General features: G+C 39.7%; 1 protein-coding gene across 1 annotated transcript in view; it reads left to right on the top strand.

Annotated features, from left to right (window-relative positions):
* Positions 1–26,749, top strand: part of PDE11A (phosphodiesterase 11A) — a 327,882-nt gene that overhangs the window by 161,830 nt on the left and 139,303 nt on the right. The window contains exons 6-9 of the mRNA XM_032479754.1: positions 2,686–2,818; positions 17,110–17,185; positions 18,358–18,425; positions 19,382–19,474. Of these exons, the coding sequence (XP_032335645.1) occupies positions 2,686–2,818; positions 17,110–17,185; positions 18,358–18,425; positions 19,382–19,474 (370 nt within the window). The remainder of the gene's footprint in view (positions 1–2,685; positions 2,819–17,109; positions 17,186–18,357; positions 18,426–19,381; positions 19,475–26,749) is intronic.

The raw sequence follows: 26,749 nt of genomic DNA, 5'->3' as shown, positions 1-26,749 counted from the left end.
CTTTCCCTTTTTTTCTTTCTCTTCTTTATCTCCCTTCCCTTTATTACTGCCTTTCTTCTTCTAGAGAGGAGACTTTCTCTGTAGATTTTCCTGTATCTTCTCTCCCAGAGCAATCCATTTTATCCTTCCTGAATATAATCCCAACTCTGTATCAGTATTTTCAGTCCTGAAGTCTTGCTAGAGGTTCTGGTACTGGATTTTCAACTATGAATAATGTGTTCCAGTCTCAGAGAATGTCTGTTATCTTTCCTCATCTCCCCAATCCTCTAAACATCTCCCTTCTGCTAATAGCACCATGGGCACGCAGGAACAACATGTCAGGCTCTGCTGTCCGCCCACTACGCCCGGCAGAAGCTTCTGCAGTACCTCTTGAGTGGCCAGCATCATCACCTCCCACCTGCACGACTTCATTGGTCTACTGGAAGTGCTCCCCACCTTGGGTCTCTCCTGGTTAGTTCTTCTAGCTTATTGCCCCTGGATTAAGCTTCCCAAGATCACAATTCAAATCATGTCACTTCCCTACTCAGTACTCTTACATAGCTCCCCATTGCCTATAGTTAAGTTCTCAGCAACTTGGTCAAAGCCTCCACCTCTAGGCCCTGACCTTCTGTTCAGTCTTATTCCCCCACAATGAGTATCCCGTGCTCCTATCAAAGGTGATTGCACACTGTTCCAAGGACACACCCTGGTACTCTGCTGCCTTTGTGTCTTTTGTTCCTGCTGTTTCCTCTTCTGTGAGTGCCTTCCTCCTTGCCCTTCCAGTCTCTCCTTGCTGAACTCTTGCTCATCCTGAGACCCAGCTTAAAGGCTTTCGACACTTGTTGATAAAACTGGTTCCTTCCTTAGTCCTCGTGTACCCCACTCAGCCTTGCCTTTACCCCAGCATCTCTCAGGCTCCTTCTCTGACATATCCCCAGGGTCTTGCCACAGCTCTTCTTCCCGCCTCACATCAGGTCACCACTTTCTATGCTGTTTTATCACAGAAGACAGAAACAAAACGTGTGGTACACAGGCAGAACAGAATGAACTGACACATCAATTAATCGATGCAAGAAATGATCAGCATTCAACCAAATCCTTTTATAAACTTAGAAATGACTTCTTTAAGTTGGAGCCACATGTTGGGTGTATTATCATGTTTCTTCCTCTATTTTGCTTTCATTGCAGCACAAGGTAAAATTTTACTTCTCATGGGTATAATATAGCAAAGAGAAAAAACAGAGACTTTTTGTTTCTCCTTTGCTTAAGAAGAAAAAGGCTTCATCTTCTATTCGAAGAAATCTTTTTACTTTTTTGATTTAGGCAACATCTGAGAAATACAAGACTCAGCTTCTTATTAAAGTTTCCATTTTTCAGCCAGAGATCCATAAAGAATAACTTTATGTATCAGTAACATTTAATATGCAATAAGGGATGAATAACATCACAAATATATGTTGAATTTATCAGACACAGACCAGCAGTCATTACAGATGAGTTATATTAATGATGGTAAATAATGTCTGGGCTTCCACTCATTCACGCATCCTGTGGCCTCTCTGTGCCAGTTCCTGGCCTTCCCCATGTGGCACAGATTCCACACAGGCATGTTATTGCATAATAACAATGACTATGTACAGCATTTAGGGTTTTTCTTACATATAATGCAGCTTAGATGAAAGAGTCAATAGCATTATTATTCTTGCTGTTGTATGCTCATTAACATCTCCAAGAACCCAGGGTTCCACCGAATGTAGTTTGAAAAACATTGCCATAGTATACTTGCATTCATTTACATAATTCCAATTATTACTGGCCAAGCCATGAATCTAACATCCTCCATGAAAATATTCCTTGATATTGCTAATTTGACCAGTACTCAATTTGGCATTTCCACAGCTCCTGGCAGTGCTGGATATGTGACTGCGGAAGAAACAGTGGAAAGGAGGGATGGAATGGGGAATCTGACTAATTCTTAGGGCATTTCTGTAAATGTGGTATTTGCAGTGAAAGTGACGAAAGGGAAAGTTCACAAGATCATTTAGCATAAAATTCCTTGTTAAAATCACATACGGATATATTTTAAATTATTAACGTTAGGGGTCGGTAGAGTTAAAACAGGTTTTTTAGTGAGCTTTTTAAGTAGAAAATGAATTCTTGTTAAGAAACATATGCTGACACTACAAAACAGTCATATAGTCACTAAGATTACATGCAGTCTGGATGTGCTCTTCTGCTTAAGGTTTTGGAAATTCTCAGTTTATTTCCTGATTCTTCCCCATTCTTGGGTTTAATTTTTCCTGGTGCCAGACAGCTAGTCTGCTCAGTTAAGGGTGTGGACTGGGGGTAGGAGTCGGGGGTCAGTGGAATTTATTTGGCCAAGGCGTTGGTGTCCTGTCATCAGTTTGGTCATTACCTGATTACCTGCTTTATTCCTGACTTCTGTGGGGCTTAAATACAATCTAGAGCTGTTATTTAGATCATAGAGAATCTATCATTTTGACCAATGATTATTTTACATGATGGCAGGTGAGTCTTTTTGAAGTAGCTACTGATAATTATCTCACTATTGTTCTGTGACTAAAGTCATTTATTCCTTCTTAATAAGGATAGATAATCTGGCTATGAGTGTAGTCTTGCAGGGTTTGCTTTCAGGCAAATTGATATTCCTCTCTTTTCTTACTGCCTGCCTTGGTGTTCTGATAGTTTCAAAGAAAGCATGGAGAAGTCATCGTACTCCGACTGGCTGATAAATAACAGTGTTGCCGAGCTGGTGGCTTCTACAGGCCTCCCAGTGAACATCAGCGATGCCTACCAGGACCCCCGCTTTGATGCCGAGGTAAGTGGAGGCCTCTGGTTGCAATCTTAAGGTTCAGTTGTCACCCTGTTGATGGCTTGCCGGCTGGAGCCAAAAAGAGCATCATGCAGACCAACAGCAACCCCTGAGTTTACTGGCAGTTCTTCTACATCTTTCCCCTGGGATCTGACTTTTAGTACTGCTGAATGACAAAAAAAAGCATCCTCTCTCTACCCTGATTTGTGGCAAAATGGCCATATCGTTTCATTGCATGTGTTTGAATCCCTGCCAAATATATTGTTACATGTTGCATGTCTCTGAACTTTATGTAAATTGAATTATACTCTATGTCTTCTTCTGTGGCTTATTTTTTCATTCAGTATATGTTCCTGAGCCACGTGAATTTGTAATTCATTCATTTATTTTCACTACTGCAAAGTATCCCATTGTACGAAAAAGCGTTACTTTTTAAATCTGCTATAGTGTTGATGGACATTTGGATTCAGTGTTTCACTGTTACGTACACAACTGCCAAGGACATTCTTGGTCCTTTAGTCTGATGCTCTTTGATAATTGAGAACCTTTTGTATTAAACATATAATTAAACCCATGCATTAAATATACCCATGCACACTTTATATTAAACATAGTTTATACTAAACTACAAAATGGCCAATAATAAAAATGTATATATAGCATAGTTATTTCCCAATAGATGCCATACCAACTACCATATTTTAAGATTGCTCCCAAGAAACAGTGCATTGGCTTCTGTTATTATTTAATGTTAATTATGTAGGCGCATTGTACTGATATATGGAATATATTAAAACGATATTGATTCTGACTCAGCAGAAGTTTAAATTCTGAAGTAGTATAGAGTATCATACAGATAAATCTCCATGAACTTACAAAATGTCTCTACAGTTTGTGTGTGTGTGTGTGTGTGTTCAATAAATTACAAGTTTCTATTCTAGATAGCCAAGCTAGACCTGAAGAGGAACACGAGTGTTGTGCTGAGGAGGAGTGAGGAAATGTGCGCTCCAGACAAGGCTGAGGGGCGGGAGGAGCTTGGAGACAGTGACGCATTCTTGTGGCTGGAGGGTTGGGTAGATGAAGCTGGAGAAGGTAGCAGGGGCCAAGCTCACCCATAGACTTTGAGAGCTGTGTTAAGAAGTTTGAGTATTTATCTTGAGCAATGGAGAACCAGTAGTTGAGTCTTAAATGGGTGAGAAGCAGGAGTTATACTTTAGAAGGACCTCACTGGCTACAGGACAGGATAACTGGACAGTTCATCAAAAATGAGAGCTGGTCTACTATTCTGGAGATGGACAAGGATTCAGTCCTGGTCTCTCAGATGCTACAGTTTTTCCTCTGAATCCTGGCCTGTGCTGACTCTAGTATCTGGCGTGGGACACAGGGATGGTGGGGAGGCTGGAATCCAAGTCAGATTACTGCAGTTATACCTTCGCAGGTCTCTGCACAGAAATCATAAATTCCCCAAACCTACCACTTCTCTGTGGCTGCCTGGAATTCTCTCCTCCAAGGCTACATCCTCTACAGATTTCCTATTCATTCTTCAGCATCAGGCTGAGATGCTTGTACCTTGGAAATCCTTTCGTGAACTCCCAGTCTGGATTGGGTGTCTCTCCAGTGTGCTCCCTTCGCTGCCCCAGCGCTAACCTCCGTCTAGTTCTCTTCAGTCCTGATACATTATTTCTGAGCTTTGAGATACCTTCCTTGGGAAAGTCCACAGTCCAAAGCTTTTTTAGTTCTCCTCCTGTAAGGAAGAACACTACCACCTTGGTTCTGTGACCAGCAGAGCAGAAATGATTTCTAGGTGTCAATATTTGTGTCATTAGCATTACGATTGGGTTAGGGCCGATGTTATGAAGTTTTGCCTTTTGCTATATTTCTTTCCTCCTTGACTTTAAAGAGAGAATAGTGATGAACAGATTTCTAAACACAAAGTTTTATGAAGAAATGCTCTCAGTATTCTAGTATTAACCTCAGTAATAGCTGAACAAAGTGAAAAACTTGCTATAGAGGAAAAAATCATTCATTACCATTTCACTGTTACAAATCAGCATATTAGACTAGATGTCAAGAGACAATGGTCGATTCCTACTCCAAACTGTAGAGCGAAATTTGGTATGGATTGCTATTATTCTGCTTTTAGCTTTGGACCATAAAGTCAAATTCTGGAGAAGCAAAGAGTCAACAAATTACACCATTTTAGAAAGTTGGTGAGTAAGACATGTAAAAGTATAATGAAACGTGATATAGTAAACACTCACCCCCACCCCGAGTTTAAGAAAAAGAACGCGATCATTAATTCTGAATCTTTGTATTGATCTTTCCTAATCCCATCTCCTTTATTTCCGCCAGAGATAAACCACTGTCCTAATTTGAACTTAACATTCCTTTGCTTTTCTGTATAGTTTCATCACATATGTTTGAATCCCTGCCAAATACATCATTTCATTTAGCATGTCTCTGGACTTCATATAACCTTTATAGAAATTGAATTATACTGTATGTCTTCTCCTATGGCTTGCTTTTTAATTCAACCCATGAGTTGGATTAAACTTCCTGAATCATGTGGATTTGTAATTCATTCATTTATTTTCAGTGCTGCTAGGCATTCCACTGTATGCATACATGTCACTTTATTTATCCACCATAGCATTGATGGACATTTGGTTTCAGCATTTTGTTGTTACGTGCATAACTGCCAAGGACATTCTTGTCCATGTCTCCAAGTGCACAAGTGCAGGAGTTTTTCTAGCATCTCTACCTAGCAGAGTGACCTGCTGGGTCATAGGCTACAGGCATCTTCACCTTTATCAGGGAATAAAAAGTTCTTGTCCAATCATTGCTTTTTTATTCTTATGAAAAGCAGCATATATAGCAAGAGCAATTAATATCTCAAGAGTACTTCTTGCTAATACAATACAGTGAGCTTGAATATCTCGTATCCTGAAGTCTTCAGGCAGATTTACCACATCTCTTCCTGATTAGTGACACAGCCAGTTTACATCTTACTCCGGGCTTACAATCCATTCCTGAATAAGATGACCTGCCCCGCTGATCCGTACAAAGAACAATGTGAGCTCTCGAGCAAAAATGCAGCCGTTAATTCTGTGGGATTGAGCATAAAAATTTCATGCCCTGATCCAGTAGTTAGAAGCAACGATGTCTGTAAACTGTGGTAGGTTAAGCCGTGAACATTTTGTGAAATCCCTTTCTTCCTTATGATAGAATAAAACAAGGACTTAGACTATCACTATTTCTTGGCCTTCCACCCAAAATGCTTTCTGTCTGCCACAAAGCTAATACTGGATTTTAAATGCAAATCTGAAGATGCACAATACCATGATTTTTACATGTTCTCTTTGTGTGGTTCTGAAATTTAAAGTTACTCTATGTTTCCCTTCTCATGCTGAAGGGGAAAAGAATTGGAAAAGAATGAATTGATGCATATGGAGGTCAGAGAGAGAGAATTCTGCCTAAACACAGGCAGTTAGTAGATCTGTCCTACAAACATGTGTTTGTGGTGGTGGTGGTGGTGGTGGTGGTGGTGTGTGTGTGTCTTATGTACCAGGAAGAGCAAAATTACTTATCTGCTTAGGTTATCTCCCATCTCAAGAACACTTTGCCTCAGTGACAGATGTCAACTGCTTATGTTAATAATGAATGAAACAGACTCCAGGCTGAGCCACAGCACCACGCCCCTAAGAGGCTGAGAGGCTTGCACCCTCTCCTCACAAAGCCTTATGTAAGGGAGTGTAGATCAGAAGATAAGGACAATCATTTCAGATAACATCTTTCATTAACATATTAAGTATTTCCCTCAAGATAAAAAAAATGTCACGACAAAATGGAATTGTTTCACCCTTTCACTCAAGGTAATTCTAGAATCACTCTAGAGACAGAGGGTACCTTTTAGAACAGTGCTGTCTTCTTACAAAGGTTTGAGTCCTCTCTTCCTGAATTTAGCACATGGGTCCATAACTTTTCCCAGTAATCATGACTAAGTAGTTGTTTATCAATGGTAGAATATAAGGAAAGAGTTTTAAAATCCAAGATTAATGGATTATCTCCAATAAGTGTTCCCATTTGGAAAAGTGCTTGCTTTTTTGTTCTCCACATTCACTGATTCCTCTGAATGGTTTGAGGCTGGTTAACAGAAATGATAATTTGCAGAAAGGTTCCATGGGGAATCCTGAATCCTTTTCAAAGCATCTCCTATTTTTACCTACAGATTTTCTCAATATAAGTCTATGTAATGGATTTACATTTGCCAGAAACACAATTATTCTGAACACTGGTATCTGTCCTAAGTTTCTCAATAGCTAATTTTGGCAACTTGAAATTTCTTCACTGAATGTGGAGAAGAACCCCAATTTATTAGACAATAGTGACCTGGAATAGAACACCCCAAAGTAGACTGGCCTTATGCTGAGGTTTCACACTATAGACACATCAACGTTCAGTTAATAGAAATAGTAGAGATTTCTTTACTTTAAAGGTGAGGAAACAGAGACTCAGAGCTGAAGTGACTTGCCTAAGGCCACACAGCTTCCTTGAGACAGGGCACAGAACAGACTAACAGACTGTGGACATTCTGATTTCCAGTTCACTGCTCTCTCCCTGAGTGGCCTCTCAGAGGACCAGCTGCTAAGGGGCTGCTTGGAAAACAGAATCACAACTCTGTCATTCCTCTCTCCACACAGGCACATGAAGGGATGGCCAGCAGACCTACCTTTTTGTCCTGTCCGTCCCACTCACCAGCTGAGTGGTCTTGGGCATACTGCTGGCATATGTGCTGTAACATGTAAAATTCTATATAAATATTTTATAACCTGTGCAGTCCCATTTAATATCAGGTGAGGATTTTAATCTGATTCAGGACTAGTCTGTTGGTTCCAAGGGAGTGCTAGATGCAAGCCCTTTTCTCTGAATGAGGAGTTCTTTACGGTCCAGAACTGCAGACCAGCTTGTCTGTTGATACGGACAAGCCAATGTCAGTGTCCCCTTCCTCCAGAACACAGTGGGAGGAAAGTCTCTAGCCAAAGAGGGGAGTTAAGGGGGATCATTTGTTGGCAGTAAAGAAGGGGTGGTGGCAATAATCTGATAAATCATAGGTCTTCAAGCAAACCAGGTCTTTTCCTGTCTGGTCAGAGGAGGAAAAATCGCAGGTGTCAGCTACAAAGGTGGTGAAGGCTGGATGTATGTCCGGTGGCCTTGGGCTGCCCTGGGGAGATGTTCACCATACCCTCTCCTATAGGGACCAGCAGTATGCAGCCCTGACTCTTCACGAGAGTGGCTAGCCAGACATCCAGGGGCCAGGTTGCCTAGGCACATTAGAATGATCAAATTTCAGGGGCTGACTACACTGCCCAGGCCCAAGCAACCCACCAATCCTTAAACATAAGCTAAAAGTCAGTAGCTAACAAGAAAGAATTTACTCTGTCAAGGTTTGCTTTAGCTGTACAGCTAAAATGGAAACTATATTTCTAATTTCTGTGTCTTTCCTACCTTGTAGTAACTTCTGCTAAGTCTTCTTCCCAAAGATATGCAACAAGAGAATGATCCTTATTTTGAAATCTCAGTGGTGAAACCGTTGTTCTTCCTTTTGATAGAAGCTACAAAGAGCTGTCTTTAATGTGATATAAACCTCCTCCCAGGTGCTGTCAAGCACTTGCTGTGAGGGCTGTGGGGCAAGTAATCATAGTTGTTCACCTGCTGTGTGTTCTCTTTGTGATTGTTTTAAATATTTAATGACATTCCCTCCTTGGGTTGAACAGAACAACTTAGCAGGCGAGGCGCAGTGAATACTTGCCCTCTGTCTGCCTGTTTGAGCTGACTCCTAGGAGTGGTGCCTGCTGGGCTTCATAACATGCATTGTTTTAAAGTCAGACTCCTTGTTTATGAGTGGAAAATTATGACAGAATAGTTATATAAGACAGTCACAGAGCCAGAACCAAATTTCTGAGGTTTAAATTCTGTAGCCTTATGAAGATCACTATATGTTTATTCTGTTATAAGATTCCTTGATCCTTGAAAAGGAGGCAAGACAGAAAAGATCTACTAAATATAACTGATTATGTTTATTTATAGTGGCTCAAGAAACACTCACGTTGATGGATTATCATGCTAGCAGGTTTTGTAGTTTAACAGTCATTTGCTCTGTGGTGGGGGCATCTGTGCTTGGCTCCTAAAGACATTGGCAGGAATATCATGTATGTTGACTTTCTATTGCTGCGTAGCAAATCACTATAAATTCAGCAGCTTAAGGCAAACATCTGTTTTATTATCTCACGCTTCTGTAGGTCAGAAATCTGGACATGATGTCACTGGTTTCTCTGCTCAGGGTCTCACAAGGCTGAAAGTAAGGAGGTGGCCAGGTGGCATTCTCATTTTAATCTTGGCATTCTTTTCAAAGCTCATTCAGGTTGTTGGCAGGATGGAGTTCCTTGCAGTTATAGACTGAGGTTCCCATTTTCTTACTGGCTGCTGACCAGAGGTCTCTCTCTCCACTCCTAGAGCTTGCCCTCAGCTACTAGCCATATGGCCCTCTCACAACACAGCAGCTGACTTCTTCAGAGCCAGCGGGAGAATCTCAGTCCACTTGTCTGTCACAGAGGCTTAACGTGATGTCAGGAGTGACTCTTGTAATCCCAGGAGTGGCTATCATCACCTTTGCCATATAACGACCTAATCAAGGGAGTAATAATCCTAACATATTCATAGGTCCTGCCCACACTTGACGGCAGAGTTGGGGTGGATTATACCAGACTTGTGAACTAGAGAAGGAGCAGGTGCAAGTCTTAGAGGGCCACCTTTAGAATTCTGCCTACCACACTATAATAAGGACTAAAATTGGGTCCACACAATATCTCTCACCCATGAGGCAATCTATGTGTGCTGATATGGAAAAATAGCTGCAAGAACAAAAGCAAGCCACAGAGAGGTATGTTTAGAATCATATATAAAAAATATCTATAGAATAACATATGTGGGTATGTATACATTTATATGCACATATTTTTCTAATAGACGTCTCAAACTTAACATGCCCCAAATCTTTTTTCTCCCAAGCTTGCTCCTCTCTCTGTTTCCCTATCTCTGTTAAGACAACTCACTTCCTGATGCTTATGCAAAAAATGTTATGGCATGATTCTCTTGTGTTGCACATCTGACTCATCAGGAGGTCCAGTTGGCTCTACCTGCAATATTTATCCAGAATCTGACCACTTCTCACCATTCAACTGCTAGGTTGAAGCCACCATCATCTCTGGAGTATGTCATGGCCGTAGCTTCTTAGTCTCCCTCTCTGCTTCCACCCTTCCTCTCTACAGTCTGCTCTCAGTACAATAGCCAGAGGTTTAAAATTTTTAAGTTGTACCGCACAAAGTCTTCAAAGTCTCCTTGCAATTCTTTCAGTGGCTTACATTACCCTATATAGTCTGTTACCTCATTATCCACCCCCAGCCCTCACTCACACTCCTCTAGCCACACTGGTCTCTTTGTTATTCCTAGAACATACCACTCACCTATCTACCTCAGGGCCTTTGCACTGGCTACTCTTCAGCTGAAATACTCTTCCTCTGATATCTGCATGGCTCACATCCTCACCTCTATATAGTCATTGTTCAAGTGTTACCTGTTAATAAGGTCTGGCGCTCTTGGTATTTCTAATCCCTTTTATCCTGTTCGACTTTTCCCCCATAATTTTTAATACCTTCTAATGTATAATTTATTTATATATATTTTTTGTATTGTTTGTCATCTGTCTTCTCTCACTAGCAGGTAAGCTCCCTGCAGGTGAGGATTTTGGCTTTGCTCACTGATATATCCCTAACAAGTAGAACAATATTTAGTACATAATAGGCATTATTGTTGGATATTGTTAAATATATTATCTTTGTTATTTATAAGTATATTATATATTGTTGAACATATTATAAACTGATGTATGAATATGTAACATATTTGTAGGAAGAAATCTAGGAAGAACTTACACCAAACTGTTAACAGTTGCCATCTCTAAAGATGGCAAGATTATAGCTTTTGATTTTGTTTTAGCTTAAAAATTTCACAAGTGTTTGTATTATTTTTATAATCAAGCAAAACTATAAAGATGTTTTAAGATGTTACACCCTTTTTATCTTCTATGAAATTGTATTTTACCAGGCTATTGTGAGCCCTCTGAAAACTATAAACTGTTACTCAAAACCAGAATTGAAATAATGCAAAATTTAAGTAAGTTAACTTGCCTTGCTGTATCTTTGAGGAATTCAGATGGGTTAATTTCTGTTGCCCTCGCCAGCATGGAGTGTTGGTTGGCTTTTATTCTAAGATCTTTGTCTGAGATTGTCCCAACAGCATGTGTATAAACTGCATTTGCAGATGACCTGCCATTGTATCAGGTGGCTTTCTGGAGTGCATACTCCGTTTACAAATACCTTCACCACAGAAGAATTACTCTGGCCTTGCTTTTAGTTAGCCTTGTGCTTATGAACTCAACTCCCGATAATTAGTTACGCTCTAGAGCATCACCTGTGAAGCTTTCTGCCCTACTTTTCATACTAGATTCAAAAGAACACCTTAAACCAAATACACTAATGCACAACAAGCCATTATTTATTCAATATAAGGTATAATATTCTATTGTGTAATTTAGTATTTCCTTCTGTTTGTATAGTTTTGGAGAGAATTTTCAGAGCCATTACATGCAGGGTGTGTTTTCTGCCTGCAACAGGAACGAACAGACTCAAGGTTTAAATAGGGAAGGGTCACTAAGGGGAATGGCAGGAAATAACTAAAAAGTAGGGCATGCCTTATGCCTGGATGGTTTGGTGGTCTGTGTGCTACAAATTCAGGAGAAGGGGAAAACCCATCAGCTCTCAGATCTCCTCTGACATGGGGGGTTGATGCCCAGAGTTACGCAGTGAAGTCTGAGTCTGTCATTCTTCAGTCCTATGCAGTTCTTCTGTATGGAGTTCTTTCTCTGATTTTTTTTTTTTTATTAAAGCCTGTTATAGACAACTCAGTAGTTCTTACCCTTGTCATGTAGCACTTAAGGATAATGGGGCTGTGGACTCTGAGATCTTTTGACTTTGAGCATTAAAGCCCCTTTCGCCTGTCAGATCTTCACGGCAAAGTACTTCCGCAGTCTGGATGCTGAGTGCTGGCCCGGCAGGACAGCTCCTTTTCCATTCTCTGTGATGCCTTCTGGCCTGTCAGTTATGCTTCAGTGACAAAAGGAAATGTACAAAAGTGAAACCATTAAGAGAGGGGGCTCTGCGGATCTGCTGAAATGCATTTGCTACTGGTAATCTCTGTCACTGATAGTTAGTGTAAGCTTGAGATGCTTTTCTCAGAGTAGAGTTTGGTAGGGAAGATTGGACAATGGATGTAGGATTTCCAGATGACAAGGAGGACAAGGAAAGTCAGGAGGCTTACTAAGACTTGAGTAAGATCTACAGTTGGGAAGCTGTGGGGAGTGAAGACAAACAGGGATCCCCCGATTCTCAGAGTCGAGCAGACTTGGCTGCATAGGTGGTGGAGATAATGCCTCAGCTCTCAGCCCAAAGGCCAGTTATTTTTTTGGAGTGCTTCTGTCAGGATTTAAGGATCATTTGTAGGCAGTGTTCTGGAAGAGCCATTGAGATGGATCCTTATGTGCAGGTGAGGTCGGTACCAAGAACTACCTCCCTGCTGTTTCAGAAATCAGGGGACTGACTCGGAACATCTCCCCCCTCAGCTTGTCCTAGTACCAGAATTTCTCACTGGTAGATTGGCGTTTGAGGGGATAAAGTGTTACTTTAGATTACTGTTAAAGTTGCACATATCTTCCTCGGGAAATAAAACACATTGCACATTAATGAACAGTATTATTTTTTCACCAATTCTTTTAACGTTTCCTTTGACTGCCTTTGAGAGACTGGAAAACACAAGTATGTTTTGGTGGCTCCATGAGGTAAACCATCTTTAATTATATCCATTAACTGGAGAAACCCTATGAGGACAGAGACTAGGCACAATTTTTAGTATATACATCTTTAATAGGATAGAACTAGGCACCCCCAGATAACATATGTATTTTAATGGGAGCCTCCTGGAAGGCTGCTTAGTTTCACGTGGTCTAACATTTGGGACTCTAATGGTGTGAATTTTAAACTATGAATGATTGAGCAGGGACCCTGTGGAACAATGGAGCAGATATTTCTGGGAAGATATTTCTTGCAATACTAGTGATATTTACATTTGTAAAATACCTTACAAATTTTGAAACCCTTTCACACACATATTCTCGTAAAACAACTTGGAAAATAAGAAAAAGCACAAAGAGGAAAAGGCGGGAATCTGCTATAATGCCAAAATCTGGAGATAACCAATGTTAATAGTTTGGCATGCCGGAGATAAATATTGATGACAAAATGGAGGCATGAAGATTTTGGTGACTTGGTTGGGGTTGAGATAGATATTTTGAGCTCCATTGACTGATACAGTCTGGAGACCTGGGACTATCCCTCTGATGAACAGAGACAATTCCTTCATGCCTTCTTCTTTCTCCCTCCTGGGACCTCATTCTTCAGAGGGCTTGCGCTTCTGTGCTGGGTTCATCTCCCTTGTCCTTCTCCTTCAGCCCCTGTGGAGGGTGACATATGCCCCCAGGCCCTGCTGTTTCATATAGTCATATAAACTAACCTGGATTGGTTCAACTTTCCAGAAACAACACACACTGACACAAATAGACAACTAGGGGATTGCCTTAATGATCCTGAAATCAGAAAATTCCCTTCCATCATACTCTGCCATCCTTCCTTTTTCCCCTCTTCCATCTTGTGGGGCTTATCGTCACTGCCCCCTCTTCCTTGTTCTCATAGCCAGTTAGTTCTGGCCCCACTGCCTTCCCTCAGCCACAGTGGGACTGATTAAAAAAACTCACAGCATCCTCAGTCACCTCTCCCCTCATCCTGTTTTCAGCCCACACGAGACTAGCTCTGGGTTGATGCAGCTCTGCTGCCTCAGAGTGGCCTTCGTCTCCTCCGGAACCAACCACTGGACTTCTGTTCCTGAGCCCATTCTGTCTTCCCTTGACTCTCTTTGCCTTCAGTTATCCTGCTTTGTTACTAAATCCCGTAACCCATTTTCAGCACTTACTCTATTTGACTATTCTGCACCATTTGATACAGTGGTTCCCCTATAAATTCTATTGAGAAAATAACTTTTTCTCTTGTGTACAAGGAATTCATTATCTAAAATTTGAAAAAGAGAAACAGTGATTTAAAAACTCCCATAGGCAGAATTCTTTCACAGTGTATTCATATACCAAATCATCATGTTGTACACTTCAAGTATGTTACAGTTTTGTCAATTATACCTCAGTAGAGCTGGGTGAAAAAAGGATCTGTGGTTACCAGAGGTAAGCAGGGATGCAGAATGACTAGGTGGAGTACAGAGGATTTTTAGGGGCAGTGAAACTGCTCTGTATGATACTGTAATGGTGGATGTGTCTTTATAAAGTTGTCAAAACCCTTTGAGTGTTCAGCATTGAGAATGAACCCTAATGTGAATTATGAACTTCGAGTGATCTGATGAATTCGTGTGGGTTCATCAGATACAACTACTCAGGTGAGGGAGGTTGATGTGCGTGTGTGGGCAGAGGGTATATGAGAACTGCCTGTACTTGCCCTCATTTTGCTGTGAACCTAAGTTCGGAGTTCGAGATTTGCAGATACTGACTACTATATATAAAAAAGATAAACAACAAGTCCTACTGTATAGCACAGGGAACTATATTCAATATCTTCTAGTAACCTATAATGAAAAAGAATATGAAAAGGAATATATGTATATGGATGACTGAAACATTATGCTGTACCCCAGAAATTGACACAACATTGTAGACTTTGACTATACTTCAGTAAAAAATAAAAATTGAGAAAGAAAAAGAAAGCTATTCTTTGCTATTTGAAAAGCAAAGAAATAAACAAAAACTCCCATGGACAAACAATTCAAAGGGAGCTATGGTGGTTATAAATTTTCCAGAATTTTCCAATGTATATAATATGTGTTTGTACACTCATACTATTATCATTTAACATAGTAAAATTTTCCATGTTAACAGATATTCTTCTATAGCATGATTTTAATTAGATGGACAATATTCCACTGTGCTATGATTTGCTTAACTGACGCCCTCCAGGGGAATGTTCAGTGATTTGTGATATATATATAGTGATTGTCATCTATTTGTGATATATCATTGTCGTAAATAAAGTTATGGTTCACATTTTTATATATAAACTTTTGTGCATAGCTGTGTTATTTACCATAGGGCAAATTCTTAAACATAAAATTGATACGTCAAAGAGCAATTATACTTTTTAGTCTCTGGACATGTGTCAATACCTCTCTTTCCAGAGCGGTTGTAGCAATGTGTCCACACATTAGGATCGCTGTAAAGCCTGAGGTGAAGAGTATGAGCTTTGGTGTTCATTTCCATCCCTCTGGCTGACCCCACCTCCTTCTTCCTGCCCTAAATATTGTGTCTGCTCAGGTTTGATTTTTTATCTTTTTTGTCTTTTTATTTAACCAGTTCTTTCTTGGTGATTTTACTCACTCGGTTAATACCAGAGGCTGACGACTCCTTCCCTCCTACCGGCCAGTTGCCGTCTCAGCTGTAGCGTGTGTCAGCTTGAGCTCAGAATCATTTCCCTCCTCCTTCTGTGTTCCGGCCTCAAGGAGCTCCACTACCCTTACTCAAACCATAAACCTCAATGTTAAATTTGGTAGGGACAAGAGAACACATACTCCCACCTCCCTAGAATAAAAATTCTTTTGGGGAACTATAATAATTTTTGGGAAACAGAGTTCTCTTTTCTTTCACTGACAAACAGCCCAAGGTTTGTTTTTCTCACCATCAGCCTCTCAGGCTCTCTCCTTGTGTCTCTCACTCACTGAGTGTTGCCTTTCTTCTTGCACTGTGACCTCTCCCCTCAGCTGCTTCAGATTTCCTACGAGAGCTAAGACAGGGGTATGGTCATCCGGGAGCTGGCAGAGGCAATTGTGCCTACTGCTCGGTGCTGGCGCGGGACCACACCCAAAACGAAACACACCTAGCCATCCTGGTGCTGCTCTGGCCGGCCCAAGTCTATAGAGTATGTCTCCCAGACCTCTCTCAAATTTTTCCTCCTCTTTGTGCTCATAGCATCGCTGTAATTCAGACTTGCTCCTTGGGGAGAGGCAGAAAATCACTTTGTTCTTTTGGAAGGTAACTTTGATGGATGTGTTTGTTCTTGTGTGACTTCCTTTGAATCATTTTCTCCCCTTTCAAGGCAGTTAATTTCTCTAAGTCTTATCTGATAAGAGAAGATGTTAACAGTACCTACCCCGTAAGGTTGTTTTAATGAGTGTATGCAATAATGCACATGAAATTGCTAACTGGGTGCCTGACATCAAGTGAAGATCCAATAAATGTTAGCTTGTCATCATCATTGTCACCCTCGCCTTGGAAGACCCAGTATTAAGTGGTGAAAACTGCTCCTGATTTCTCTAAACACAGTCAGTTGCTGGCTTTTCAATAGTGTTTGAACATTCTTTAGTTGGACACTTATTTTATCTTAACTACTTCTGGCTGTGAGCTACTCAAGGGTAGTAACTGCTTGAATTCATTTTTATATCCTTGACATCCAGCAGTGTGTCTGGTGCATCAGAGGTGCTGATAATTATACATTTATGTTTCAAATATATCATCTCCTGATAATGTGTTAGGGTACAGAAAGATCTTTGAATCGCTACATTTATCTTATATTTTGCAACTTCAGTTTTAGTATATGATTTTACTACATAATAAATTAGTAATGTTAAAATAAAGAGTATTAAAAGTAAATATACAGATAGTAGCATTATAAGCTCAAACATTTTTACTAACAGATGTGCTCAATCAAAAAGAAATACTGGCCAAGTGTTTCAATAAAATGCTTTAAATACTCAAAGCAGAAATGATTGCCAGAATGGTGGTGTGATTGTGGTCAAGATAGTTTCACTACATCCAGCCCTCTTTAGCTGCAGGGCTTGGAGGAGGTAGTGTCGGCATGGGGCACTTTGGTTGCTTTGTATTTGGTTAGGGCTTGATTTCCTTGGGATGTTTGTTGTGAGGTTTTAAATGAAAAGAGGCAGGTGAGTGTATGTATTAAAAATTAGATTATAATGTGTCCTTTTTAAAGGTATTTTAAAATATCTGTTATGAAGAGTGGTAAGCTATAAGTCAGAAATGAGTAGATAATATTTAATTTTAACTAACTACTTTCTTCTAGGCTGACCAGATATCTGGTTTTCACATAAGATCTGTTCTCTGCGTACCTATTTGGAATAGCAACCACCAAATAATTGGTAAGATGTTACCTAAATAGAAAGAAATACAAATTTACTTTCAATTGCATCCACATCTTTTATATATGTTCCCCCTTTTATGTCCAGGACTCATCAACTTACGTCTCATATTCTTGTATAATCTCACAGGTGCAGACTCCTGATGAAACAGTATTAATCAGAACAATGTACAAAAATTTATTCTTTTAAATAAGAACCAATCATTTTGCATGCTTTAGAATTACAGTTATTTTTTGTTTGTGCTAAATAGGGACAGAAAGGAATGGTTTTCAAGATTGTTGAGTTTTTCTGGTTAGACTTGTGAGCCTCAATAGTCATGCCCAGAACATCTGGTATGATGCTGGAAATGAACTTTGCAAAGAGGACACACACATATTAAGTTTGTTAGAACTAGTTGAACCCCATTGGTAGCAGGCAACAAAACTAACCTTGCTTTGAAGGTTAACTGTATCATAATTACTAACATTTCTTGAATGTTCCCTCCATGTGGAGCAATATGCTTTACAAACATTCAAACTTACCTCATTTAATCTTCATAACCTTCTGAGATAGTTAACATTTCAATCCCCTTTTTACCAATGAGGAAATTCAGTGTTAAACAAGTTTACTTGCTCAAAGTAACACCACTGATAGTGGAGTTGAAATTCGAATCAAGGCAGTGGTAACTCTGAGCCTCTGTTCTTAATCACTATGCCATGCTGCCATACTGTATTTCAGATAACTGAAAAAAAATTTTAAGTATATATATGTATATATATTTGTATGTATACATATGTATATACACAGCAAGTTATAGATATTCAGGTGTATATATATGTTTATGTGTATATGTAACTGTGTATATGTATATGTGTATGTGTGTTTATATGCAAGATATATCAGTTATTGTGCACAGTCATCCTGAAAACCATTTTCAGAGAATCTGATGGATGCCTGGTAGAACTCCAGGCTCCACTGAGACCTAGCCTGGATATCAGAGCCTGGAAAATAGTGCACATCCCTGTGCACCTCAGATCTGCTCTCATGGAAGCAGCAGGTGTTAGAGCAGCCAAGGATTGAACTGAGTGTCTGCACTTACTTAGAGGAGGCACAGAGGCAGCTGGGGCTTATAGATTGTAGTGACAAGGCGTCCAGTGCTGAAAATGACCACATATCCCAATCTCTTTTCACAGGAGTGGCTCAAGTGTTAAACAGACTTGATGGGAAACCTTTCGATGATGCGGATCAACGACTTTTTGAGGTAAGAAAATAAATTTGTGAACCAGGGCTGATAGCTGAGTCATCAGTAGTCTCCTGGTTAAAGCGTGCCACATTATTAAGGATAAATAATTATTAGTTAACAATTGTTAATCATTACTGTTTAACAATTGTTAAACATTATTTGACAGTGTGATGAAATTTAAAGGAAGATTTAAAGCATATATCAATGTTTAGGTAAGATATTATTCTCTTTTTCATCAATTAGATTATGTTTCCTAATTATTTTTATCTTAATTTTATTACAGAATTGACTTGCCTCCCTTTTCTCTCCAAAGTGTTAATTGTCTTATCCTTGCCTTACTCACGTATTCAGTCTTGAGACAGCTAGGCTGCCTTGCCAGGTGTATTGCCATCACCTTTCTTATGTTCACAAGCTTCTGTTTACTCCAGTCTGCCCCCTAGTGGGAGAGGTTAGCTTTGACCAGGCTTCCTAGCAGACTGTACCAACATGAAAACCCCGTGATTATTTTTCTCTACCCGAGAATACATCATGGCTTCTTTACTGAGTCTAAATCAATCCTCTGTCTCCTTAATATTTACTTTATGGATATATTCACTTGATTTCTTTACCAGAATATTTTATAGCCTAGCTACTGAAAGAGGTGGCTTTTGGTTAAAAGGCATCAAATTATGAAAATCAGCTCACAACCTAAATAAATTAAGAACACATTTAAGTGGACCATATGTTTTTAAATGTGTAAATGATTTCTTTAAAATGGCATTAAATTAATAATTTTTCTCGTGTGCAATGTGATCTATAAAGTTGTTTCACGACAATAGTAATTAAGAATTTTAATATGGGTATTTCTGCAAGGCCTCCCCATGTGTACAATAAAATTATATTTTCAGGCCCATCCCTGATGACTGCCTGCTTTCATATTAGGTTATTCCAATGAGTTATTCCAGTTTTTAATTAGTGAGTGTTCTATTTTCTAGGCTTTTGTCATCTTTTGTGGACTTGGCATCAACAATACAATTATGTATGATCAAGTGAAGAAATCGTGGGCCAAGCAGTCCGTGGCTCTTGATGTAAGTGTCGTATTTACATTGGAATTTATGCTAAAAGCCCTCATTTTATAAGGGGGGAAAAGTCCTTGTTACGGGGCTTAATTTCTTAATTTTTAATTATCTATTCATTGGGTTTTAATCACTTTAGAGTCATAGATTTAAATTTGATGAAAGCTAAATATTCTCCCTAGAAAATTGCACATATGCACACAGCTTTACATATAATTCTGGGAAGTTCACAGATATCATGAAGCCCAATCATATATGTTGGACAGTTAAATACAGGTTTTAAATATTAGGTTTATTAAAAGTGATGACCCAAAAATAGTTTGTCAGGATTTAAATTGTATTACGAACACATTTTGAATATGCACAGAGATTCTAGAAATTCACAACTTTTCATACCATAAGAAAAAAACTTGCTATAGAAATATGGTACCCAGATGGGGGCTCTCATCCTACCGTTACCCAGCTGCCCCCCCCCCACACACGCACATACATTCCACCGAGAACTCTGACCTATTTCTCATGCCTGCACTGAATCTCCTCTCAGACCCACCAAGTTACAGAAGAACAGTTCTTATCTCCCCTGAATCCCAACTTGTTTTGACCCAAGACCTATTTTTTTTCCAACTTCTAGTCTAGCTATTACCAAATATTTTATTTATATCTATGAAATATTTATTAAGTAAGGCAGATGACATGTCAATGTCTAGGTAATGTTGTACAGAGCAGTGGCATATAATACACGTACACAGTCGTCAAAACATTCCAGGTACCAAGTGAGACATTGGTAGAAAGAGAAAACCAAGGGAGAGGGTAAGTAGGTGAGCCATTGGTATCTGCAGAACTCTGACTGGAAGTTTAGAAGATGTAAAGTTAATAGTCATCTGTCTATATATTCTTTTCTCCTAACCAGACCGTGAAACCTGGAAGCAACAGGGAGTTTTATCTTTTTTTGCAGTCTTATTCCCAGAGCCTAGCAGGGTGCTTAGCACACAAGAGGTGTTTATTGAATGGTTTTTGGATTGAATGATTCAAATGGAGGGAGGGAAAGAAGGAGGAAGGAAAGAACAGAGAAAGGGATTTTTGTTTTGCTCTCCTTCCAAAGTAGTCCTGCTTTGTTTATATGTAACATCTTTACAGTAAGGAATAAACACAGTATCTATAGGATGAATGAATACATAGGTGAACTGTAAACATGCAACCAGCCAACGAGAATCACTAGTAGAGCATTAAGGTCTGTGTGCAGAACTGTTTTCAGATGCTACCTCTGTCACCTCAATTGTGAGAATTAAATGAGGTTGATGCACGTGAAGATTTTAGTAGGCAGTCAGTAAAATTATTGCAGCAACAACAATCACTATAATATTACTTGTCATCATATATTTATCACTGAGAAGTCATCATGGATTGGGAGATTTGGAATTTGGAACAACAAATGTTGTCATATCTCCTTGGCCATCATCAAATTTGGATCTCCAGAGTGTTACTTCATCCACTGTTTCTGAATCTCTGCAACTATGAAAAGGAGGACTCACTATACACTAGCCCCAGCTAAACTCTACTTCATGTTGCCTTGGTAGAATTTTCCCTCCCTGTCTCGGGCTAAAATAACTGGATTGAAGCATGAATGGCCATTTACCAATGAACGTCGGCACTCTCACTGGTACCACTTCTTAATCCACACTCCGCCCCAAGGACCTCAGTTCCCATTACCTAGAAAGTGCTGATGTAGTCACAGTCCCCTTACCCATGAATTGCTCGTTTGGGTTCATAGTGAACACACTCTGGTTTGTGTAGCTCACATATGGACTTCTGTCCATAGACACAAAAATTATTATTGATGCACCCAAATTTTCAGCTCAGCTCTGAGCCTTGTGACAGTCTTACCTTTCAGAAGCTGACTAGTATGTGCGGAGTTGTATGCTCTGTGTGCTTTATTTTGTGCTAGTGTCAAAAGTGGCATTCCCAGTCAGAATGCTGGTGTTGCCATATTTGTTTTGTCCCTCCCACCTCCACTCAACTGCTGTCTCACCAGATACCAAGTTCTCAGCTCTAATAATCAGGTTCTCTCCACCTCACTCCTGGGCCTAAGGATCCATCTGCAAGAATATCTGGAAGGATTTCTTATCTCAGGACTTTGATGAAGACAAAAAATAATTTGTTGAGAGCTAACAAACCCAAACTCTGGAATGAGATCTACATATTCTAGAGTATACATTAACTTCTGAATGAATCTATATTTTAAGTTTATGTATTTATAAATATTACACATGAATATGAATTATGTAATATTTATGTAAATATTTTATTAAAATTACATATGTATGTGTTTATAACCAGTGTAGTCCAGTGAAGGATTTAAGGTACTTTAGAGGAAAATGTAGCAAACACTTTTAAAGGTAAAATAATAAAAATCACAGAAGCAAGAGAGAGAACATGAGAGTGCATGCGAGCAAGTGGGGGTGTACAGAGCCACACACGCTGCTGTCTTTGTGTTAGCCCCGCTCCTCCTCTCCACGGACCGGGCTAACCAAGGGAAGATTCCCCACTCGCTCTGGTCAGGTTCCTCTTGTGTTGTCTTATTTTTGCTTATTCTCTCCAGTTTTTATCCTACTTGAACTTGTCCCAAGAAGATCTATGTCTAAGTGTAGTTTTCTCATTTCCGTAATTTTCTTGCAATGTGTTTTTCTCAGTTGGTAACAAGAGGAGTGAAATAATGCATCCCACTGCCTCTGGTGACAATACCCACCCGAGAAGCCTTTCCCTCCCCAGAAAAGGAGCGCGTAGCTCCTGGCCTGGAGAGGTAATGTGAATACATCCCTTCCTGTGCGCTCCTGAGACTCTTGCGAGACAGCACAACATTCATTTTTGTCTTTTAAAAATCGTTTCCTGCAAGCATTTTAAGTAAAAATACCCTTTTGATGCATCCTCTGGAAGTAAACATCCTCCAGATGAATTCTCTGGGAAGACTAATTCTCACAAGTGCTCCCTGCAAATGTTCAGAGTTCAGTAGAGGTACACTTTTTAAAAACTGAAGTATAGTTGATTTACAATGTTGTGCTAGTTTCTGGTGTACAGCATGGTGATTCAGTTATACATATATATATATATATATATATATATATATATATATATATATATATATTCTTTTTCATATTCTTTTTCATTATAGGTTATTGCAAGCTATTGAATATAGTTCCCTGTGCTATACAGTAGTAGATCCTTGTTGTTTATCTAGTCTGTATATAGTAGTTTGTATCTGCTAATCCTAAACTCCCAATTTATCCCTCCTGTGTCTTCCCCTTTGGTAACCATGTTTGTTTTCTACATCTGTGAGTCTGTTTCTGTTTTGTAAATAAGTTCATTTGTGTCATTTTTCTTAGATTCTGCATATAAGTGGTATCATGTGATATTTGTCTTTCTCTGTCTGACTTACTTTACTTAGCATGATAATCTCTGGGTCCAACCATTTTCCTGCAAATGGCATTATTTCATTCTTGTTTATGGCTGAGTAGTATTCCATCATATATGTATATACCATATATGTATATATGATATTCCATTATATATCTAGATAGACCACAACTTCTTTATCCATTCATCTGTCGATGGATATTTAGGTTTCTTCCATGTCTTGGTTATTGTAAATGGTGCTGCTATGAATATTGGGGTGCATGTATCTTTCCAAATTGGAGTTTTCTCTGGATATATGCCCAGAATTGGGATTGCTGGATCATATGATAAGTCTGTTTTCAGTTTTTTAAGGAAACTCCATACTATTTTCCACAGTGGCTGCACCAGTTTACATTCCCACCAACAGTTTAGGAAGATTCTCTTTTCTCCACACCCACTAGAGGTATGCTTTTATTGCAGGCCTTGGGCCACATCAATTTCCCCTGCAGAAGGAGGTTGCGGGCTTTATCTAAGTGAAAGGCAGTGTAGGGAGATTTAAAGCCTTGTCTTTGGCATTAGTCTGATCAGTGTAGTTAGGATTGAATCCTGGTTTAGTAGCTGTTGATCTTGGGCAAGCTACTTACCCTCTCAACCTAGCTTTTTCATATGTTAAATGGGTATAGGAAGAAAGGGGTTTTCACAGTTAAATAAAATTAAGCAGGGATCGTGTTTAGAGAGAATGTGTAGCTAGTTAGCTGTTTTGTTAACCAGAGCACTTGCTGTCCGTAATCAGCACTGAGTCCTGTCTGCTCAGCTCAAGATTTGCTGTAACTGCTGATTGAAGGGCTGGGGAAAAGTTGTAATTTTTTGCCCCTTTTATCAGGAAGATCATTCCCTGCTTTGAAGTGTGAGCTGAAAACAAATCCTTCATTCCCTACTTCCTTGACAAAATTCCCCATGTCAAAAACAGCATGTATTCTGTAGGTCTTTGAAAACAGCATGTAGGTCATCAAAAGCTGTACCTGTCCAAGGGCCAAGCCTCCCACAAAAGACTTACCATGCTAGGGAGCCCCTTCACACACTGGCAGCTTCAGCTCATTTTAGTTTAGTCCACAAATGGTAAAAAATAGAAATATAAACATACAAAATATTTTCTACTTTTTTGGCCTTTAGAAAAAATGAAGTGACTAATACCTTCTCTGGATTTTGTTCAACAATTGAATTGTAAACACAATTATTTTGATGATTGCTTTTCTTAATTTCTCATAATTTAGTGATGTAGTTCTTTTGTTAAATTCTTTTCTTCCTAAATATAGAAAATTAATACTCTAAGGCTGTTAGAGAGCAGAGATGCTCTTAAAGCTGAATAACAGAACAAAGAAAGGAATTTGCTATCATTTTTAATAACTTTACTTCTATGATCCTGATTTCCATTTGGCACGAGCAGCAGAAACTTCACGAGAAAGATGTGTGTTCATGTTTTCTGATGGTAAGGATCCTAGGATACAAAGGAGAAAACTTTACCTGTAAGCCTAGAATGCAGAGAAAATACAATACAAGTGTAGATGTAGACTATTACTTCTTCACTTTAAACACCGGGAATTGTCCTTTGGGGTGTCTTTCATAGATACTGCAAATGAAGCCTTACCTAACACTGATGAGAAATTTTCCAGGAAACATAAGTCAGTGTATTAAGGGATACCTTATACACCTTTATGATCAGAAGAGGGAAGGAATGAAGGTCGAACAGAGGATGTGGAAAGGGCATATGCAATCAGGAGCCAAGCCCCATTTATTCTACCTCCCAAAAGCCTCTCCCATCCATTTCCTCCTTTCCAATTGCCACAGCAACCAGCCTACTTATGGGCTTCATTACCTCTTGATTGAGCAATTGTAACAGGCTTCTATTTGTTCTTCCTGAACCATGTTTTAGATTGCGTCACTCACTCACTCAGAGACCTTAAATCACTCCCCCATGGCCTATCAAAGTACAAACTTCTGGCCTTTGAAGCCCTTGGAAATCTCATACCAAACTGTCTTCCTGCCCCTGGCTCTCATTTCTCCTCTTAGCATATTCAACACTAATTACAAACTCAACTACATCAGAGTTTACAAATCAGCCACCTGCTTCTCTGCCATCTGATTTTTGCTCTAACATCCTCTCCACTTTAGTTATTCTGTTCCAATTATGTCATCTCCCCTCAAAATTGTCCCATCGCTCAAAGCTTGATTTAAATGCAATCTTCTCTATATAAAGTGTCTAATCTCATGGTTATTTGTTCCTCTCTTTGCCCTAAATTACAGCTAATGGTGAGTCTGTATGTTTTCTTTTGCTAGAACATATGTGTATCAAAGTATGTGATCATGTTTTAACTTTTATTCCTTTCAATGTTTCATATATAGCGGTACTCCATAAGTGTACTGAATAAATGAATGGATGCAGCCACAAATAATTATCTTGGTCTGCCACATCAGCATTCCAGAGGGGAAAAGCTAGGGCTGTGATGGAGGAGCCGGCGGTCACTTGAATGACAGTCTTGCTGGCCATGGGCTGGCATGGCATCACCTCTGTATTCCCTTCCCCCTTTCTAAGTCCTGAATAGAAAATTGTTATTTTTTTATTTTGGGGTGGGACCTCTTCCCAGATACCAGGTCCCCTGGGGTATTTCCAGTAGATGATGATTAAGGGACCAGTCTGGCTTCCTGAAGGTAAGGAAGAAAGAGAGAACTGAAAGAGATAATTCTCCACGAGGACTCTCCTAAGTGCCAGGGAGAGAATGCTCTTCAGCTGGCTGCCTGAAAAAGTTAGACTCATAGGATGTCAGCAGAATGTCATTTTATTTTTTCTCACCTTTCTTCCTTTAAACCCACTCCGTTGAGTCAGTCTTCCTCACTCCTGGGTGAACTCTGGCGGATTCCATGGGTCTTCTGACATACTCAGGTGTTAGTCTCCGAGCTTTTTCCTTTACCCAGGATTAGAAGCCTGTGGTTAGAAGAAGGTCCTAGTGGGCTTTTTTATTCTCCACCTCCTCCCCCAAGACAGGTGCAGGGAGCAAGAGGGAGATCAGATGAAAGGGCAGAGCCTCACGTGACTGATGCTGTCCTAACTTGGTTTTAGGGCCCTCTGTATCCAACACCAACATTCTCTTTTTTTCATGAGTTGCTTTTATAAATTCTTCAGAGAACTCCCAGGGCTAGCAGTCTCCTGATGGCAATCCCTGATGTGGGTTTGCCTCTCCTGACCAACAGGTTACAATCCATTCTCAGCCCCTGGTTTCCAGTGGCCCATCCGGACCTTCCTCTGTGAGGATCAGCTCACTCTTCCAGGAAGTCCTCCTGGTCAGGGTCTGTCTTTGTCCCTTTCCTTTTTTTTTAATTATGATAAAATAGACACAGCACAGCATTGTTGTCGACCATCATCACCATCCATCTCCAGGACCTTTTCATCTTTTCAAGCTGAAACTCTGTGCCCATCAAACATGCTCATTCTTCCTTCCACCTAGCCTATAGCAACCACCATTCTACTTTGTGTCTCTGAATTTGGCTGTTCTAGATAGCTCATGTAAGTGGAATCATACAGTACTTGTCATTTTGGCTTATTGCATAATGTCTTCAAGATTCACCCGTGTTGTAGCATGTGTCAGACTTTTCTTCCTTCTTAAGGCTGATTAATATTCCATTCTAAGTATACATGACATTTTGTTCATCCATTCATCCTTGATAGACACTTGGATTGCTTCAAAGTCCTTTTAAGCCTGGATATCTTTCATGAGTCCATTTGGTTCATGGGAAAACTCACACGTCTTCAACCATTAGCTTGAAGTGCAAGTTGTCCTTAAAGCAGTTCTCTCTTCCTGCCCAACTAACTGTTAGAATGTTTAGGCATGAATCAGGTAC

Source organism: Camelus ferus, chromosome 5 (assembly GCF_009834535.1).
Source record: "Camelus ferus isolate YT-003-E chromosome 5, BCGSAC_Cfer_1.0, whole genome shotgun sequence".
NCBI classification, from domain to species: Eukaryota; Metazoa; Chordata; class Mammalia; order Artiodactyla; family Camelidae; genus Camelus; species Camelus ferus.
This window is presented reverse-complemented; position numbering and strand designations above follow the sequence as displayed.